Source organism: Stigmatopora argus, chromosome 17, assembly GCF_051989625.1.
Source record: "Stigmatopora argus isolate UIUO_Sarg chromosome 17, RoL_Sarg_1.0, whole genome shotgun sequence".
Taxonomy (NCBI): Eukaryota; Metazoa; Chordata; class Actinopteri; order Syngnathiformes; family Syngnathidae; genus Stigmatopora; species Stigmatopora argus.
In genome coordinates, this window is record NC_135403.1 from 5,747,443 (window position 1) to 5,768,348 (window position 20,906).

The 20,906-nt window shown below is 37.9% G+C and overlaps 1 protein-coding gene across 5 annotated transcripts in view; it reads right to left on the reverse strand.

Annotated features, from left to right (window-relative positions):
• Positions 1–20,906, reverse strand: part of myripb (myosin VIIA and Rab interacting protein b) — a 91,555-nt gene that overhangs the window by 64,693 nt on the left and 5,956 nt on the right. For all 5 annotated transcript variants that reach the window (XM_077624064.1, XM_077624065.1, XM_077624067.1 and 2 more), the window contains one exon: positions 17,979–18,205. In XM_077624064.1, coding sequence (XP_077480190.1) covers positions 17,979–18,088 — 110 coding nt within the window. In that variant the 5' untranslated portion in view covers positions 18,089–18,205. The remainder of the gene's footprint in view (positions 1–17,978; positions 18,206–20,906) is intronic.

Below are 20,906 nucleotides of genomic sequence, written 5' to 3' on the forward strand. Positions count from 1 at the left end.
GTCCCCAAAGGAGCACGGTCTCTACTGTGCATAGCAAATGCCCCAATAGAGGGTAAAAAAAAATGTTACTTAGTCGTACTAGTCAGTGTGGTCTCACTTCTTATAGAACTTAAGTAGAACTTGGATTAAAAGAAAAAGCAATTTGTAGACAAACTGTGTGGGAATGCTTTCATAATGATGGATTATTGTAGAGATTACATTGAAATGTGAAAGCTGTGAAGGGGCAAAGATGTGAACTATGTATTTGAAAGTGTCAAATGGGATTTTTTGGTGTAAAACTTTGGTGATTTTCTTCCAGGACAGAGAGTCAACATTTTATGGCTCTTAGTCTTCTGTCAATGATACCCAATGAGGATTTGTTTGTGGGTCAGGACTCTGGGTATATAATGTGAATGAAAGACAATTGGGAGTTTTTTATGGGTCTGTTAGCATTGACCAAGTGAGTCAAATGAGCCCAATGTGTTCAATGTAACCTTTTTAAATGGAATTCCTCTCCCACAAAATAGCTTTTTAAGAGACGCAGGAAAAATGGCTTGAAGCAGAAACGCATGAAATTGATCGAAAATGTTCTTTTTGTGTGTGTGTGGTTCTGGTGGTAGTTTCAAATGGTCAATGAAAGCCGGTGCAGATTTTATGTGGGTCCACAAATGAAGGGGTGAATCTGACCTGAAAGTTAATAAGAATGAATAAAGAATATTTGTGTGTTACCCCCCAAACTCCATACAGTCCGACTGTGCCACATTTCACATTACTCACTGCATACGTCTGCATACTTTTGGAAGAAGTCCCATTCATTCATTTTTTTTCCAAACCGTTTATCCACACAAGGGGGGTGCTGGAAGCTATCCCAGCTGACTTGTGGCACCAGGCGGGGGTCATCCTGAATCGGTGGCCAGCCAATCACAGGCCGCAAGGAGACGGACAACTATTCACGCTCACACTCATACCTAAGGGCAATTTAGAGTGTTCAATCAGCCTAGCCTGCATGTCTTTGGAATGTGGGAGGAAACAAAGAATTAACTTAATCCAGTTTGGTGCATGCTAAACTGAGAGACTTGATCTGGCTGGACATTAATGAAGCAGAAAATAGATTTGGTCCGTATTTTTACCGGAGGACTGATCGACACAGAGACAAGTATATGGAACAATGCGTATTCAGAACTGCCAACCTCTGTCGACCCCATTTCAGGAGTACCCTTGTCCCATTTCCAGAGTGAATGCGTTTTACGCAAAATCGATATGCGCTGAAGTCGCACAAGACGAATCATTCGTTAGAACTTGTAACTCGGATGAATCACAATGCACTCGTTACCGAATTCTTCAGGTTTACAGTGCAGTTGAATCAAGATGGCGGAAGCCGTAGCGATGGTGTGAATTTCGAGGCATTTAAATTGGAAATTTGGTACTTTTCTGAAATGGTTGCTTCAAAAAAATCGAAGTGACATTTTTGGGGGGAATTCCGGAGTTTAGAGAGGTTGTCCGTGGTCACTGAGTTTGCGTTGGATTTCCGGGTAAACTCCTGAAATTCCGGAGTAGTTGGCAGCTCTGCGTATTGAATATAATGTCAACCTATTTGCTGGGGCGTACGGAGCGGAGTCAATAGGTTTTAAGGGTTGGTCGATGAAAATGTGAATGAAATGAACAAAGTTACTGTTTACTATGAGAAATGAATGGGTTTTTTTGGTCAGAAATTGTGAGTTTTTAAGGAGCTGCTAATATTTGGGATAGGAAAATTACAGCTGCATGTCGCATGAATTTTGGGAGATTGAACAGTTTGATTTGAGTGTAGAATACGGAAGGAGAGGTGCACCAAATTTTTCAATAGAGGAAACCATCAAAATTTTATCCAAGCTTTCTCACAAAAACAAATGTTTAATTATGTTTGCTCTGTTGATGGGCTTTACAAAGGTGTTTATGTAAGTTGGTCACAATAGTAAATCCAATTGATAATCTATATTTTGCACCAATTGTATTTTTTGTTAAGTGCTGATTGAAAAAGCAAGGTTTTCTGCTTTAGGTCGCTACTCAAAGTACGAACAGGCTCTTGAATATGGTACTCGGTCGTTTGGTCGCCGGTCTTTTGGTCGCCCGGAAGGTTATTGATAATTACCATTTAAATCCTTTTTTTCAAATTCCCTAAATACAAACTGCGAATTATTATTTAGTTATACTTAACGCCCGATTAATTATTAGGCTAAAGAAAAGCTCCAAATTTCCCGTACTTTTATTGTGTTTTGTTGGAGAACTTGTTAAGACCCTGACTGACGTAGCTTTTTAAAGGGACAACGCCTGTACATACAAACTCTTATGCACACACACGTCTGCTCAGTGAAACTGCTTAGGGCCATTGTTGGCTTTTATTGATGCGTAGACCGTGTTGTGTTGTTTTACCTTGTTTTGTCGCCAGTCTTTTGGTCGCCGGTCTTTTGGTCGCCCATTGTTTGGGTCTGGGCGACCAAAAGACCGGCGACCAAACGACCGCACAAGCTTGAATATAACCATGAAGCCCCATTAGGATGACGATGAAATGCTTATCTAACCAACTTTCTCATAATAGCCAATGTGAATTGCAGTGAATGCCTCTCATATTCAAGTGTCCTCCATTAAGTCAAATAGAACTACTCGTGGATTTGTTCACCACACACAAAAACATGCAGTATCCAGACAGCTTCCGCCACAGGGAGTTAGTTCATGCTTCTCCTTTGAAAACCGTTCAGCATTATTAAATTATCAGGATATGTAGCTGTGGATGTAAGCATTTTTTCTCTGACTACACGGAAGAAAAGTGAGCCTCTGGAATTAAACAAAGTGGCCAAATTGGACAATTTTATAATCCTAATTGTAGCTAATTAAGTATCCTGAAAGTGTATGCTTTGATGTATTTTAAATGAAAAGTAAAGCTCCTTTGGCTTGGAGAAATTTACAATATTTTCGCCTACCAATCATTTAATGTTTGCGAGATGGTGCAAACCCGCCCATTCTTGCTCTAGCGCTCCAACCCATATCTTGCAGAATAACAATAGAACTGACAATTCAGGCAGGGTAGCCTGAGCCAGAAAGATTGTCGGCTTTTGAGCTGAAGTATAAAAGCAGATTTAAACCATCAATAATGCACAATTCAGCTGCAATGATTTTCTCCACTGTGCTGCATTTATTGCGAGTTGGTACGACCCGTTTTGTTCAACTTGAGGGTTAGTCTGCAGGGTTTTGTCTACAGCTGCAGACCGAAGACGTCCCTGGCCAGTCGACTTGTCAATAACTCATTTTAATGAAGCATCCGACACCCTGACAGTGATGACAAGGACTGACACGATCACTCATCCAGCTGCCTCATTGGCAACATGACATTGACTCATAAGGTACATTGTGGGATGTTGTCAAAATGTGATGAAATACATTAAATCCAAAGGTGGTATGGGCGTTAAAAGCTAAAAATGTAATAAACTGTGGGGTTAGTTTATTTGTGCAGTTAATTTTAATTCCTTGAGGCAAAATGAAGGTTTATATGGCATTGTTCAACCACAATCTTTATGTGGTGATAACTCCTTGTTATAGGGGGAATGGGATGTTTTTACCTTATATGGTGATTCATCATGATTAACAAGGTGGGTGGGCAACGCAACAGCGTCACAACATTTTCCCAAGAAAAAAACAGTGCCATCTTGCTTCTCACACATGCTTTGACACACGTATACGCAGAGCTTATGAATGAGCCCAGATTCTGGCATGGAGAGAGACTTGGCAGCTCTAAAGCCAGCATGGGGTGGCGGCGTGTTTACTCCAGCAAAAGAGAGAGTGCTAACCTCGAATCTTAACCCTTCGCTTCTGTAGCAGCTATTTATCTAATCATCGGAAAACTTCCCCCACGGTATTGGAAATGATACCAACTGAACAATGGACAGATAAAGACATCAAGTGCATTTTCCAGCTTATTCGGTCACAACCTTAAGCTGTCTAGAGAGGGCAATTATAACATTATAGAAGCTAGGGAACATATCCAATCTGCTTTGAGAAAATAGCCTCATTACTTGTTTTCTTTTTTTTTTATTCCAGATTTTTTCAGCTGTCAGGCTCTTTAACAAAACAAATGGCTGAATGTTAAGACCAACCGTATGTATACATGTACATATATGTGTATGTATGTGTGTATATATATATATATATATATATATATATATATATATATATATATATATATATATATATATATATATATATATATATATATCAGCAACACGCTTATTTCTTTATTTATGTATGTATTTATTTATTTATATATTTATTTGTGTTTATTTATGTATTTATTAACTTATTTATTACCTATCTATTTATGTCTAAAATGTCTTTTCCTGTATCTGCATTCTCACCCTCTTGCTACTGTGACAATGAAATTTGCCGAATACGGGATGAATAAAGTTATCCAATCCAATTTGGTGGTGGGATGGTGTGTTAAAGTGACTGGTCAACAAATAGCCTTATTGTTAAAAATAGACACAAATGATTCTTCCCACGACTCAGCATTGCCATTGCCACAGGAACCAACCAGTCCCCATTCATTGAAAGACAAGTAATTGCTTCCCATACTAGTCACCACCATAGACCCAGGAACCAAAAAGTACCTACTTATTGAAAAACATAAATTATTTCCACGCAAGACAACAGACAGAAGACTATTGCCATTGAAACCAACAGTTAAGGAACAGCAACATGCTTACCCAGTCCGGCCCTAAGTGGAATACTTCAAAAAATCCTGTAATATTACTGTCATTTATACAGATCAACACTTTCCAGTATAAATCAAAATACTTTTTTTTTGGCATGACCAATACCATTATAGAGAAACATTTTTGATGTAACTTGATGTGATTTTCCTTTCACATTTGATTTACTAAATGATGTATTATGGTAAATACCAGGCTTCCATTCACACACACCACACTAATGAGACAAAATGTGACTGTTGTAGTATCTTCTCTTAACGCCAAATAAAGGTCACCAGTTTGGAATCAAAAGCCACAGAATCCAGGCAAGAGCTCGCATTCAAGTTAATTATAAGACGGTTTTAAATGCTGAGTTGAAACATAGGAGTGACATAACTCAATGTTTGACAGATTTTATTTTGAGATACTAATTTGAGAGAAAGTTTCTGCATTTTAGGTTTTGTTGTGGTTAACACAACAAACACATCCCTTATGTGTCGTGTGTTTGCGCACGTGTAATTTGAGTTGATATTTATGTACTCGGACGGCCTAGCAGCAGAGTGGTAAGCGTGTCAGCCTCACAGTTCTGGGGTCCCGTGTTTGATCCCAGGTTGGTCCTCCTGTGTGGAGTTTGAATGTTCTACCTGGGCTTGCGTAGGTTTTCTACGGGTACTCCAGTTTCCTCCCATATTCCAAAAACATGCACGGTAGGCTGGCTATTTGGATATTGATCTATGATGTATGTTGCTGTCCAGGTGTACCACACAGCTATTAATATATTTTTACAATACTACTATATTGTTAGCCTTCACTGATTACTCTTATGTATATGAAAAAACGTTTTAATATTAATCGGATAATACGAATAACTAAAAGCCATATCATTAATCCCGATACTCGCATCATAAATTAGTTTTTCATATACATGAAATTTAATTTAATTTTAATACTGTTAAACCTGGCAAATACTTTGACATGTGTCTCTATATATTTTAACAGAGTTTATACCCTAATGGCATTTTTAAAATGAAATGAATTAGTCATTATGTTGGTTGTATTGACTGATGAGTTTTCAAAAACAAATAACTAAAAAGATCATTTGGTTAGAAATTTTCCATTGTTGAAAAGGTTAATAAATCACATAATTTTCCATAATATTTCCATATTTAATATTTAATTCATCCAAGATGGCGGCACGCACGGGTGCAGTGGCTCAATGCTCTCCAGTTTGGTGTTTACCAATTTCGTCATACGCAGCTGGGTATGATGACATTTAGGCTTTGGTCGAGTCAATGATGATGACAAAAACTATGTCCGATTATTATTATTATTATTATTATTATTATTATTATTTTATTATTATATTGAACGCTCTAAATTTTCCCTAGGTACGAGTGTGAGCGTAAATGGTTGTCCATCTCCTGGGGCCGTCCGATTGGCTGGCGCCAATTTAGGGTGCTCGAAATCAGCTGGGATAGGTTCCAGGACCCCCCTGCGACCGTTGTGAGGAGAAGCGTTTCAGAAAATGAATGAATGCATTGTTGATATGATAATGCGAAAGGACCACTCACGGTCTGGTGGGTTTTACTGAACAAATCCTCATTTGGATGTTAATCTCTATATTAGGCTTTGTTGCAGAGCCATGATATGTCAACTTTAATCTGATTTTTTAGGTTTATGTAATGTTAATGGCCAGTGAATCTTGACAATAAAGCCAAAGCAGTTGGTACATCACAGCAGAGGCAGCTATAACTTATTAATGCAATTGGAAATAAGTGATTCTATTATGTACGGTATGCTTTTATTCCAGTAGCTGGTAAACACTGCAAAAACTGAGCACACTGTTAATTGTCCATCATTCATTTACCGTACGTCTTATCCTTACAAGGCAAGGGTCGCGGGGGGTGCTGATGCCTATCCCAGCTGCCTATGGGCAGCAGGCAGGGGACACCCTGAATCAGTGGCCAGCCAATCGCAGGGCACAAGAAGAAAGACAACCATTCACGCTCCCACTCAATTAATTGTCCATTAGAGGGGAAATAACCATATATTGGTATTTCAAAAGGTTTTGCCAAAATTATTTACCTGTGTTCTACAAGTATCGTTATGGAGCCTCGTTTGTAACATTAGAAATAACATCTTAAATCATGTGATGCTACTTTTTAGTTGGAGTGAACAGTCGATTTGGGGTCCTATATCATTAGACGATATATCACGATACAAAACATCACAATATGCCAGAATATGTCCAGTCATGTAAGAAGGGTAAATTAGACTTTTTAAATGATTTAGTTTATTATTTTGTGTTTTGCATTGAGTATTGTAATTGTAATCCATGATATATGTTAATGTGAAATCAGGATATTAGCCTAGAAAGTGGCTTGATAAATGGAAGGTCTTGCAAGGACTTCAAAATGCACTTAAAAGGCGGAAGAATAAAAACAAGTTCATGATTCATAATTGGGAAAAGAAAATTACTGGGCTTTTTGTACAAAGCTCAAGGCCGTGCCAGAAGTACACTTCAAATGTTATGCAACGCCTTCTTTGCATGTACTGGTATTCAGCTATAAAATGGGCTTTATTTTCTAGTTTTTTATGAGACTCATATTTTCAAATTCCTCCTAACATTAGTAGTTTTATTTTTGTAACTTCCTTGGGATGATGTGTATAATTAATCATCAAAATGCTCACCAAGTGTTTTTCTAATGTTTTGCTAATGACAAACATTCAGCATTTCCAAAACTAATAAAGTGTTAGTGCTATTCTAAAAATACATTCACATTGTGGTTTGAAGTTTTCAGCTGTTTAATTGAGATAAAGTTTGTGTACAATTATTCATCAAAATGCTCTCCAATTTTTTATTTTTTCAGTAAGAGGCATCATCCAATAGTTGGCAAGTTCCTTAGGTGCTAATGGCAAATATTCAGCGTTTTCCAAACTAATAAAGGGTTCGTGTTCCTCTATCAATACATTGACATTGTGGTTTGAAGTTGGCAGCAGTTTAGTGCTGCACTGCATCATACTGATAGCAGTTTGTATTGTAAAATCAATACCACGCCCTTCCGATCCATCAAAATTGAGCTTTGATTTACGTTCAAATAAAATGTCACAGAACTCATTAGATTCTGCACATGTACCTCATGAAGTGACTTGTGAGTCTTTACAGAAGAGGAGGACTGTCTTTTCGCTCTGCTAATTTATTGGTGCATATTATTTCTCCCAGTGAAGGGCAAGCAGATAAGCAGCAAGTAAGTTTGATGCTCTGTTCCATTTTGTTGCACACCTCACTGCCACACAAGTCTAATCGAATCAGCACAAATAATTGTCTAACCAGCCAATTTAAATCTACACAACTCATTGAGCACTTCTCTGAATTAGTGTTTAACCAGAATGAATGAATCTAAAACAATTTAATAGTTTCCCTACTGTTCTCATGACCACTCCCAAAAAACAACTGTATACTATTAATATTATGCTTTTAAATGCAATTGTTAAACCACAGAAATTTAAACTTGTCTTCTCTGTATGGGGCCTTACTTTTAAACACTCTGGGGCTACATGTATAGAGCTAATGCCAATATTGACCATGACAATGACATAATACATTCATTCATTCATCTTCCATACCGCCTATCCTCGAAAGGTTTGCGAGGATGATAGACAAGCCAATAAGTAAAGAATACCGGGTGCAATAACGCTAAAGTCCAGAGGAGGGCATTGGAAGCATTAAATAGCATTTGTAATGCTGAACAAGGCTCAATTGATTTCAAATTTAATTACAATGGTGAGAGAAAAAGGGCAAGTGGCCTTTAGCTGTACAAGCAAGATTGTGTCAAAAATGTTGCATATAAAGGCAAAATACAACGTTTAGAAATGCTATTAACATGAATTGATATTGGTAGATTACAAAAAGGGCATTTTACTCATTTGTCATCTTTTTTTTGTCACTAAAGATGGGAAACTGTGCTTCCTGTGGGTCTTTGCAAAGAGGTGAAGAAAATGTATTCATTCACGAACTCAATTGCTACTTCTTAGTAAAAGACAACTAACAACTTTGTTGTAACTATCAACATCACATTTTGATGATGTACTTAAGGGAAACACACTTTTTCTGAAGATCAGCTAAACTAAATGGCTTTCAGCTGAGGTTGTATAAATGCTTTTACACATTTTCCACAGAAGAACCTTGCTTAATTTGCCTTACCATGTGTGAAGACAACCAATTAAACTCTAACAGTTCTAGAGTGTTTTAGGGGCATTGAGCTAAAAATATACAGAGCATCATAGCATGAAAAAAACCCAAAATGAACAGTAGGAAAATCTTTACAAATATACAGATGAGAAATGCAGGAGGAGCTTTTGGCCCATTGTTAAATGTAGATTTTCCACCCCCTTTACTACTACTACTACGACTACTACTACTACTACAGTTGTGCTTATTCTGGATAGATGTAAATGACAGGATGGAATGGGGCTACTGTACATTTAATTGCAACTGAAGAGGAGTGATGGTTATCTTAAACAACCAATACGTCAAGAATTGTATCCCATCTGTGTCTAAATGATGTCCTCCACCTGACCACAGCTACAGATGGAGAGCTCGGCAGACATTCAACACCGAGCTGTACCACACATGAGAAATGTGGACGTTTCTGGATGTTAATGATAGACTAAAATATTTAGATTACATGTTTAAACATTCGAACAAAGAAAGGGATTATGCAGAAACCCTTCAACTGAGGATACTGAGCTAATAATAGATAAGGGTGTTTTTGTTTACAGAGGAAATTAAGCTGATTTTACTATGTATAGTCAAAATTACAAAAATGGTTGTCTTTTCCTTCTAATTCAGGCGAATTCCTGACTACACACTAGACTGGTCGCCAGCAATGTTCCCTCTAATTTTTTGTTTGTCTGGGCAGAAAGACAACCTCCCTGAGCACACGGAGTACCAGTGTGAGCAACATCATCATTGCTCGCTATGAGCACACACCAGTATCACACCTGCCATAAGCATGTGCATGTCTACTACACATAAATGATTTAGTAATAATAAAATGTAATGATTAATATCTTTGAATGGGCGGCCCGGTGGATGAGTGGTTCGCACGTCGGCCTCACAGCTAAAAAAAAGGGATTTTATTTTGTGCGCTCCATATGATTTGCTGTGCGCAGAGAAGACGAGAATAGTGCGTAATTGCGCATTCGCGCAGCTTAGAGGGAACATTGGTCGCCAGTCAGTCATAGGGCACACAGAGATGACAACAAATCACACTCACAATGCCAACCCCACCAACTGGGAATCGATCCCACACTTCCTGCACCCAATTCCGGCTAAAGAACCACTGCACCTATTAGATCTAATTTCCTAAACAGCAAACAGATTTAGCCAGCACAAAAACACGCAAAATAGAAAGTCAAGGAAAGAGAAGAGAAAGAATTTCACAGGAAGAGAAAGTATCAGGTGGCATGGATGAATCTGACAGGCGAGCACAAGCGAACCCACAAGTGTGTTTTGTGCACAGTCATCACCACAGTTTGGCCCAGGTTTCAAATGGTCTGATTGTCTGACACAGCAAAAAGTGGAGGATCACTACTGCGGCGTCAATCTCCTCCATCCTGGCAGTGTTCCTGGCATAAGAGTGAATTGGACGGATGAAAAAAAGCTGGCGAGGGGAGGTGTTCTGCTGGAGGGTTAGTGGATTCTTAGAGCACACACTTTGTCTTTCAGCCCCAAACACAACCATGATAATCATACATAGCAGGAAGGACTCCCCCTAGGAAATAATGACTCATCATAAGCCATCATGATAAAGACGCAGCAGTTTTAGTTTATGTTTATGATTTTATAAATTTATACTTTAAGCAAAGCACTTTAGTGTGTGCATAAAATCATGCAAAGAGACTGATGACAACTTTGAAGGATGACTGACCCACTGAATTTGCCAAGTGTCCACAACAGCAATATTTGTATAATAAAAATGCCTTTCGAATCTGGCGAAGAGGACTTGGACTAAAACTCCAATAAATAGTTTTTTTTTTTAATTATTTAAATCAAGCGGAGAGGAACTATTTTCAATGAGTACAGTACTTGAAGTATTTAAATTGTTAAATGTATAGACCATTTTTAGATGTTAATATATTATAGTCTATTCATATGCCTGTAACTGTGATATTTAATAAATACAATTCTTGACAATTGTACTTGTGTACTTGTATTTTGGTATAGGTGCGAAAACATGTCGTATGGTATGTAGTAATAATAGGGCTGATCCTTCTTTGCGGTTTTTCAATTATCATGGCCATGTCAGGTCTACATTATCCATGGAAAACGAGGCATTAGTGTAAACCTACTTTAAACACATGAATGTGATTAAGATGTATTTTGTTCTGTTTTATACCATAACTGTTAACATAACATTTTCATATTGAATGCCTTAATCGTTGTCGTTGATAAACCCCAAAAGAAAAATCCTTAGACAGATCTCCACTCTTAATATCTCATGGAACCAGCAGATTAGATTTGATTCAATTCAATTAAACTAAGTGATCTTTAAACGGATGCAAAATCTAGTTTTTCCAAGACAATCAGGCTTAATCTTGATAGATTGGTCTAGAAAATGTGAGCCATCCCAGCAAATTGTAATACTTAAAATTGGCAAACAATATTTTTGGTTGTTCTTAGTGTGCATTTAAAGACTTTACCAAAACTGCAAAACTATCTTTAATGCGACAGTTGGCAAAGATGATTATTGACTAAAACAGCGATTTAAAAAAATAAAATCAAAAGATAAGCGGTATGGAAAATGATGAAAGAATGAAGAATAATTAAGGGTGGGACAGTAAGTTACTTGTGAGTTTTTGTTTAGTCGGCAAGTACCTGAAAAACACTGCAAAGGTATGGATGTGGCCTAGATTAATTATTTTCATGATAAAAGTATTAAATGCATTTTATACTGGTTGAACACTCTAAATTGCCCCTAGTGTGAGCGTGAAAATCTCCTTGGATGGATCCTCCCATCTCGCCTGGCCACCATGGCGCCCCGTGCCTGGGGCTCCTTGTTGGCTGGGATAGGCTCCAGGACCCCCCACGACCAATGTAAGGATTTGCCGTACAGAAAAAGAATGAATTAATGAATGTTTGTTATGTTTCAAGATGGCGACCTACTGATCCTCCAAAAGGGGTTTTTATACAGTGAATAAATACATTTTATACATTGTGACCAAAAGAAAGTGGACCACATATCGTCCAAATTAACATGGGAAATGGAAGAGGTCATTAATCCAAAACTAAATACAATGGAGGGATTACACTAAAGGTTTTGTAATGTCATCAAAGATACATATATAAATTTTATTTTCACATGATTAGTGATAAGAAAACGTAAGGCCAAAAAGTAGCCATAGCATGTTAGTAAGTATTGGAATGGAGTGTGCACCTGCACGCCCAGTTAACTACTGCGGGGGTTTTACTCCCATTACCTAATTAAGTTTAATTATATTAAACATCATCAAGTAGAAGCCATTTCAAACACTAATTAGACATTTCACAGTCTGAAGCAACCGTAAGGCTGACCTCGGCTAGCCCTGTGAAATTACAAAGTAAAATGGACTTGATGACTTTGCATAACTGGCCGAATATTATCTTCTATCGTCGATTTCTACATGCTAATAAAATGATGGAATCTTGTCGTTTATTCATTCATTTTTCAAACGTTGTAGCCTCTCAAGTGTCAGGATTGGTGGTGCTGGACCCTATCCAAGCCAACTGTGGGCAGTAGGCGGGGGACACCCTGAATTGGTTGCCAGCCAATCATAGGGCAGAATGAAACGGACAACCATCCACGCTCAACCTAAATAACTATCAAGAATCACCCCAAAAAATCATAACAACTGAAATCATACAAAAATATTATGTGTTGTAGATTAGCGTTCTCACAAACCAATGTCATAACGGGAAGACAGGAAACAGCAGCCAGCCTTTGACAAAATGGAAAAAGTGTAGCCAAGTAGTGTGGACCCCCGTGTTTAATGGGCGTTAAGGACTGAGCATTGCAGCATACTATATGCAGAAATTGTGAATATGTAAAACCTCCTTAATATGTCCCTTAGATGTACTTCTAACCCATTTGTAGATAGTTTACAAAAATATTGTCGTGCTGTCATCACCATTTTTAAAGTGACAGAAGTGCACGTCGTGGGTGAACAGATTCACATGACAAAAGAATTCTCACGTGCCAACTCACACTAACAGCACAGGTTAGTCACATACATATCATTTGGCTCGTGTGTGGCACTGTACACAGAGGCTGCTGAATGGCCAAATGCAGCTCGGGAAAATCAAAACAAATTGATCAAATTGGCATATTAACCCCAACTTCACTACAATATGTACGACAGTAAGTGTTGTATACAACACCCTAGTCCGTACGATATGATGTATAGCAACTTTGGCTCTCTGGCCTGGGATTAAAACTTTTTTTGAAGTTTTTTTTTTCTATTTTACAAAGAAAAGGGCTACAGACTGTGGCTCAGTAGAAAATCAGTGAGTTGGCGGTGCATCATGAATGAAAATTACAGAATGGCTTTATTTGAAGCAATTGCGGGTAATAATTAGCTAGTGGACATCTTAAGATGAGATAATCAGGCTCTACTATTCTGCAATTTGTGTTCACACGGATATGCGATGACATCATACACACTTCCACTTTAAAAAACAAGCCACATGACTCAGACAAATAACCCGTACCAGAACAGCAGTTAATCCCCACTAATGGAAAGTCGTGAGCAGTTGCTCACAACTGAAACCAAATCAGATCTATCCTAGCTTGGATTATATGAAAGTACATGGAAAGAACATGTCGTCTACTCTACATGAATGGGAGATTAGCCACTTTATGAGTGTTTACGTGCATCAACGGTCACAATCTTACAGTTTTGGACTACATTCTTTCCTTATGTTAGACTACTACACTCGTAAATGAACGGTATAAAGGCTTTAGAATGTAAATTGTATCCAAGAAAAAGTGAATTTAACAGGAAAATTTGAACCACAAAAAATGTTAATTGCTTTTGCACATAACACAAGCTAAGTGAAGGTCAATCGGTTTTGCATTCACGGTGACATTGAATCCTTAATTCCCTCCTGGCTTCAATATTTCTTTGCTTTCATGAATTAATTTCACTCATCTGCTTATGCTTTCAGTAGAGCTAAATACAAGAAAGAAGACAGAGGCAAATACCCTTGGACGCATGAGTCATATTTAACTTAAATGGATGAATCTGACTCAGATTAACCTCTAAATGCTTTAAACGTATTTCTTCAATTTAAAGCCAATGTTCATTGGATTAGTCTTAGAATAAACTGAGCACCAGATGGTTTGATAAAGGGAGCAGATGTGGATGAAAATGCTATATCATGTAGAACCTATCAACCTTAGCATCTGGATAAAATAGTGACTCAAAAGGGAGGTTCATGTACACGCTAATCAGAATAATTTAGTTATATGTATTATAGAGTGACCGGACGTTTGGTCGACCGGACGTTTGGTAGAACAGACGTTTGGTAGAACGGACGTTTCGTCGCCGGGTCCGCTCGCTGTCAAATTATGACAGAGTTTACGATGATATTTTGATATTAGATATTTAGATAAATAACTCTCTCTCTCTCATGATTATAATTTTGAGAGCTGGTTTCAACAGTAACAACCCGGCGGCCAAACGTCCGTTCTACCAAACGTTCGTTATACCAAACATCCGGTCGACCAAACGTCCGGTCGACCAAACGTCCGGTCGACCAAACGTCTTTCGACCAAACGTGCAAGTACCGTATTATAGCAGGGACACAAGAAGTTTTTTTTAATAAAATGTCTGTTATCATTCCTGAATAGACTTTCTTCTTAGGAACAGAAAGTTGCGACCAAAAAGAGTTGAGGGGCAAGATTACAAATCTGCCTTCCGTGTGGAACCCCACTGACAGTGAGTCAACTAGGGCTTCTGGCAGCTTCTTGACTATTTCTATCGATAATGATTTTCCAGTCAGAGCCTCCCGGAACCCCTTCGGGAGAGCTGTTTGCTAACCAGTCTTACGCATTGTCCTATGAGCGTCCTGTTGTTCTTTATTGAGCCTCTCTAAATTGATGACAGAATGTGAGAAGGCCAGGGATTGAGCAGCTCAGACTCTCGCCAGAACAACGCAGGGACACATTGACAGTTGACACAAAATTACAATCAATTGAAAGTGTAGGAGTTATGGACGCATCATTATCATTTACCATACATTTGCTGCAAAAAGTACTAGCATCGTCTGTAATTGACGAACGCTTTTGCTTGCCCTAAAACGGTTCAAGTACATCGCAAGATTCCTTAGCAACGGGCTTTCGGAATTTGAAAGCATACCTTGTTATGTCTTAGCCAACTGATATGTAAAAATGGTTATGTGCTTTGTTGCTGCCTAATACACGACCAATCTCAAGCGTCTAAACTGCTTCCACTCACCCTTTGAATTCAGCGTTTGGATGCCACAAGAATATTAGAGCCTTCTTAGAATAAACTGGCAGAACGCTGTAAGGGAATTGCGACAAGCAGTTCCCAATGATGGTCCTTTTTGCAAGTTAAAATCCAAAAGTATGTCTTTCCTCTACATTTCTGCGTGCTTTTATGGATGTCTAAACAGCAAACCTGCCAAAAAGTTACCCAAGAAACGCATCCAGAAGAATGTCAATTATTTTTACCCTTTGATTTCTCCGAAAAATATAACTATAACTAAAAAAATAAAAGGAATCACATTCACTGCAATTGGGTACGTCTATAAATAACAAGAAAGTGAGTGGAGAGGAGGTCGTGTTGGAGAGTGGGTTAACAAAACAGCTCTCATTATAACCATGGCAACAAGTCAGCAATACCCAAAAGATTGTCATAAACCAGGAAATAAGTTAGCATAGTTATTTCATATTAATTAATTATATATTTTTCTGTATTATTATATTAATTAATTGTATGGCTCTCATGTAAATTCCAACTAAACAAACATTAAATTACTCCTGCTGCATTTGGTACTTTGGTACAATTTCATGTAAAATATTTCCCAAAGTTGAAATCATCATTTAAACTATTCAAGAGTCGTGGTCAGCTGTCATCATTTGATAAAAAGTTATTTACAATATATATTCATTACGACTGTTGTCGTGCAAGAGAGGATTAAGAAAGCCAAGTGTTTTTATTTCTTATAATGACGTATGGGGGAAATAAAAGGAAGCATTAAAATCCATGGCTGGGGCTTATTTTCCATGAATCCTTCAACTGGGTAATTGACAACTCTGCAGGGTTAACTTTATTCAGGCAAGAAAAGCAAATATCACCCATGCAAGAAGAAAAGCAGCCCAAAGGGAACTAAATACCTGCTGAAACACTCAAGCACATAACACTTCGTTATAAAACATATCTGCTCATGTAACGCTGCCAATTTTGTTTCCATTGGTTAATTCCTTACAAGAAGTCCCATTTGCAAGAACACCAGGTACAAAGACTTGGGACACTGAATACATCAACTTTACCATGTGAAAGGACCTAATCTATGGGAGCGTTTACAGACCAGCAATTTTGCTGAAAAACATCTTAACTTTGAAACTGATTCTGGGAAAAACGAATTAAGGTTTAAGCAGAAGCGGCTTCTCTTGTGGTTTCTTTCTTGTGTCAAGATTTTAGCACTTCAAACAAAACGACCAAAGCGATCCTCCCCAAAAAGCGAGAAACTAAACTAATGAACAGCATCCAAATATCGAGAAAAAGACATCAAATTTCCACAAGGGATTAGCTGATGCTGGGGTCTGGTTGGTAGTCAAGGGAACATATTTGAGTTTGGGAAAATTATAGTGTCCAACCAAAACTTGAGAACTGCAAATTACACTCTGGAGCTCCTTATGACAATATAGCCATTTAATGCTAAGCCACCCCCACAAAGCTGCTAAGACATTGCATGGAGACACCCACTAATGACCACATATTTGGCAGAACCCCATGTGGGATTGCTGTCAAAAAAGAACCTCCTTCTAAATCCAGCCTGACATAAGGAGAGAAAAACAAGAGTGATGGTAAGGACCAACAACTCCTCATATGTCAAGTAAGAAGCCGTGACAACAATGGGGAGGATTGTCCCAACCAAATTGACACCAAACAAGACCAAAAAAAGCACAGTAGCTCTTTTATTTTTGTGACGATGATCATAATATTAAATAACTACAACTCTTATTCATGCGTTTCCTTTTCCAGTCTAGCTATCCTCAAAAGTAGGCCATGCACTAAGAGATAACACAACTCTCTCTGACCACTATAAAAAGTAATAGATAATAAGACCTGGTGAAATTTTAACAGGCATCTCCATATTTATAAGTTTGCCTTCAAAACTGCTGTGCAATATCAAATAAATAAAATAACAATAATCCACGAAAGATATCCTCACCACTATTTTCAGCCTCACAAAAGAAATTCTCCAAATCTACCTCACATATTGCCATTTCAAATTAAAAAAAAGGTTGGATGAACTTGACCCATTTTAAGCCTAGTTAAGAATGTTTTGCTTTTTGTAACGTTTTCAGAAGATTTGCATAAAATGGGGCCTCTACTTTATATCAAGGAAGAAAATAATTACAGGCTATTCTAAAATGTCTTTATTTCTCTTAATGGCTTCCCTTGACATCTTGCCCTATGCTAAACAATGAATAACCCCTCCTGGGACAAGTTGTATTAATGTTAGAGAATTAAGAGTCACGTGGACTGATGTCTTGAACATTACATGCGCTGCTAAGGTGCAGTCAATTGTGTTTGCTCTCAGTCTGTCTGACGAGCATTCAATAGTACAGAGAAAGTACACGACAGGGAGACTTTATTTGGATCTTTTAGTGGGTAGGCTTGGTGTTGTCCTGCATCTCATAATCGCTTACTTTGACTGTGTTATAGTCCTTTTGCTTTCATGCTCTTTTTGTGCGGCTCTATTGCTATGACTGCTAATTTGGCAACTGTTCCTCACCATCGTCTTCGTCTCCTGGACGTTGGTCCTGAACTAGCTTGGTATTTGTGTTTTATGAATTTTGAATTGTCCCCTTTCAGATCATTTAAACTTTTAAAAAGGCAAGAAATTGTTGACCTCTGCTCAAATTCATCATCATTTTGTTTTTTTTGTTTTTTAAGTATGCTAATTTTATTTCTAGTATGTGGTCAAATAAATGAAATGTTCACTGTATTTGGGGGAAAAAATGGGGACAAGGGTTGACTGCCTACCTGAGCCGAACTTCCTCCTTCTTCCTTAACTTCATGTCCCGCTGGACAACTTTTAGGACATGTTCAGCCTCATCATCCGTCAAGCCAGACAAGTCCAGCCTCCGGCCCATCTTTCCTGCCCCTGCCACACTCGACTGCTGGTGGTCCCACACAGGATGATGGTGACAAAGGGGATGAGGAAGAGGAGGAGGACGAGAGGGACTACTATACTGTCGGCTGGTACAAACCTGGAGAAAGACAAATTGTTAGAGACGTTTAAATCGATTATAGAGTTTAAATTTGTTTAATATTTGAAAGAAATGCTTCTTGGAACTACAGCTCCAGGTTTTAGAAATACGGGTCCTAATGGAATGCCCTATGATTCAATACTTGCTAGAAAAAATGCTTCATTTGAAGTTATATAACATTATACATTTGTGAGTTTGTTATTAATCAACCTCATCACTACATTTTTCTCCAATTCGTTATGTAATCAGACAGTATCGGATTTGTTCACAAAATCGGATCAGATCAATTATTCACATGTTTTCAGAACCGTTGTGATTTTTGGCTGTTGTAAATCAAACCACTAGAAACAAACACGCCCACTGTATGGCGGCTAAGTACTCTCAAACTAATGATAGGAACAAAAATATGGTAGACAGAAACAAGACAACAGATAAAACTCTTGTCATAGGCACAATTTCTGATATTGCACTTGTGTCGATTTCATTCAAATGTTGTGCCCGTTGAGTTATTTTTGAGGTTGGTGGGGAGAACGATTAAGGGAAATGTAGGAAGAAATTGAAAAAAGGATGACTCCACGCATCCAGAAAGCAGGCAAAGAGATAGATGAGTCCATGGCCAGAAGTAGAAGGTCCATTAACCACAGTGTCCAAACAAGATGGGAGTGCACTTGCAAAGTGATGATGACTCAGGCCAGACAATTATGCTTGATCTATTATTGGGCAGCTTCATCGACTAAGTGCTTCCCTTACACGCATATACTACTATACGATATCAATCATTCCTTGAATTGTCCCACCTCTGAGGACACCAAACAACAAGTTCGTCCATCTCAAAAAGAGATTTTAAAAATAAAACATGTTGACTTAATTGTATTTTTCAACTTTTTAAGCCTCCTCCCCATTCATTTTTTATCAAGCCATTAGCCACTAATAGACTGTGGAGCATCTCAGCACTGTAGTTAAATTGCTTTGACCAAGCAATGTCATTTTGCAAAGAAAGCATCTCTAAATATTGTTTCTTACGCCATCATCCTATTTCAAACTAACAGATTAGACCACCGGGAGCTTGTGTGAGTCATGTGTTTCGGTTAGGAGTATTAACATAATGGCAAACCTACAAGGACATTCACGTGCGTATGTAAGCAGTAAGATGGCTTTTGTCACTTTGTTAGCTACGACGCTGATAAAAGCGACAACATCTTGGCATCAGGCAGAACGCGGTGTAAAATGAGGACGGTCACGGTTGCATTCACGCAAGCTTCTCACTCAGCCGCTGTGATGAGAGACTTTGCCCTTTGCCTCGGGAAAAGGCCAACTCCGACACAGTCATATTTCACAACTGTTACCCTCGGCGACACGTGTATATTCCCAGCAAGCAAACACAACAAAGCTGGTAAATTCCAGAATAAAGCTCTGCAGCTCATCATGTCGTAAAAAATATTCTTTTTAAATAGGACAATCTGTCTGAGTGTTTTGAAGTCAAGGAGGTCAATTAATGATTTAGCTGAAGATGTTGATTCTGGTTCTTCTTTTGAGGGCTAATTATTGAGGGTATTAAAGTCTTTGAGTTCCAGAAGGTATAATATTTTAGTAATGTCATGGCACTATCAATTAGGGCTGGATAATTTATGATGGAGATCAACGAAAATAAATAAAAAACACCGTAAGTCAATCGAAGTGATCACAGTGGATAGCCAAATTGAATATAGTTTGACAAACAGTCAATACTCCCTCTTAAAGAATCCAATGTTGTTAGTCACAATGTTTACAGTCTTCCCTCAATTATCGTGACTTCACTTCTTGTGATTTTTTCTGCTATTATTTAAAAAAAAAAAAATTTAAAAAAAAAATTATATATATATATATATATATATATATATATATATATATATATATATATATATATATATATATATATATATTCAAGTTCATACAAATGTGAAAATCCATGCTGTAACTCATAAGAGGAAGCTACTCTTGCTACTAGGAGTCAGCAGTGAAGAACAAAAAAAGAAGGTAGTTATAACAGGGGTGACCCTACTTTCTCGATTTTTCGATTACCGCGGCCATGTCTGGTCTACATTAACCGCGGTATTCGATTGATTACTGTATTTCACTAAAAGAGTAAGCTACAACACACACAAAAATACACAATGTGCATTATAATAAAAATACATTTCTTTTGGAACACTTGCTGTTTTTAAGGGGCATTATTTAGGATTTGCACATCAGTTATTCATTCAATGGCTCTACGATTAAAGAAGCATGTTTTAAACTTCTGCTCTTTTGAGTTAACCCACCTCACTGAAAATATTTATTTTGCACAACAACTTAACCCATGTGCAATTTGCAATGTTCACGTTTGAAGACGATAGCATCATGTACTCATTTAATAGGTTGTAAAATACATATGCTATTATGTCTGCATGATCACTGCCAATGTTAATGTGTAGTTTGCTAAAGTCCATCTTTTCTGATTGAAATGCTACACTGGTATGATAACGCAGCAGGATCTTATTTGGCAACCCAAGGCAGAAGGGATGCTGCGCGCTTCAATATTTTGATCCTGGTTACAGTACCGTTTTGGCCAGCAGTCTTGCATAATAATCCATTAATGATAATATAAAATTAAGGACGCCATTCATTCTAAAACAAAAAGTTGCGTTGAATTGCCTTATTTAAGTCTCAATAAGTATTATGC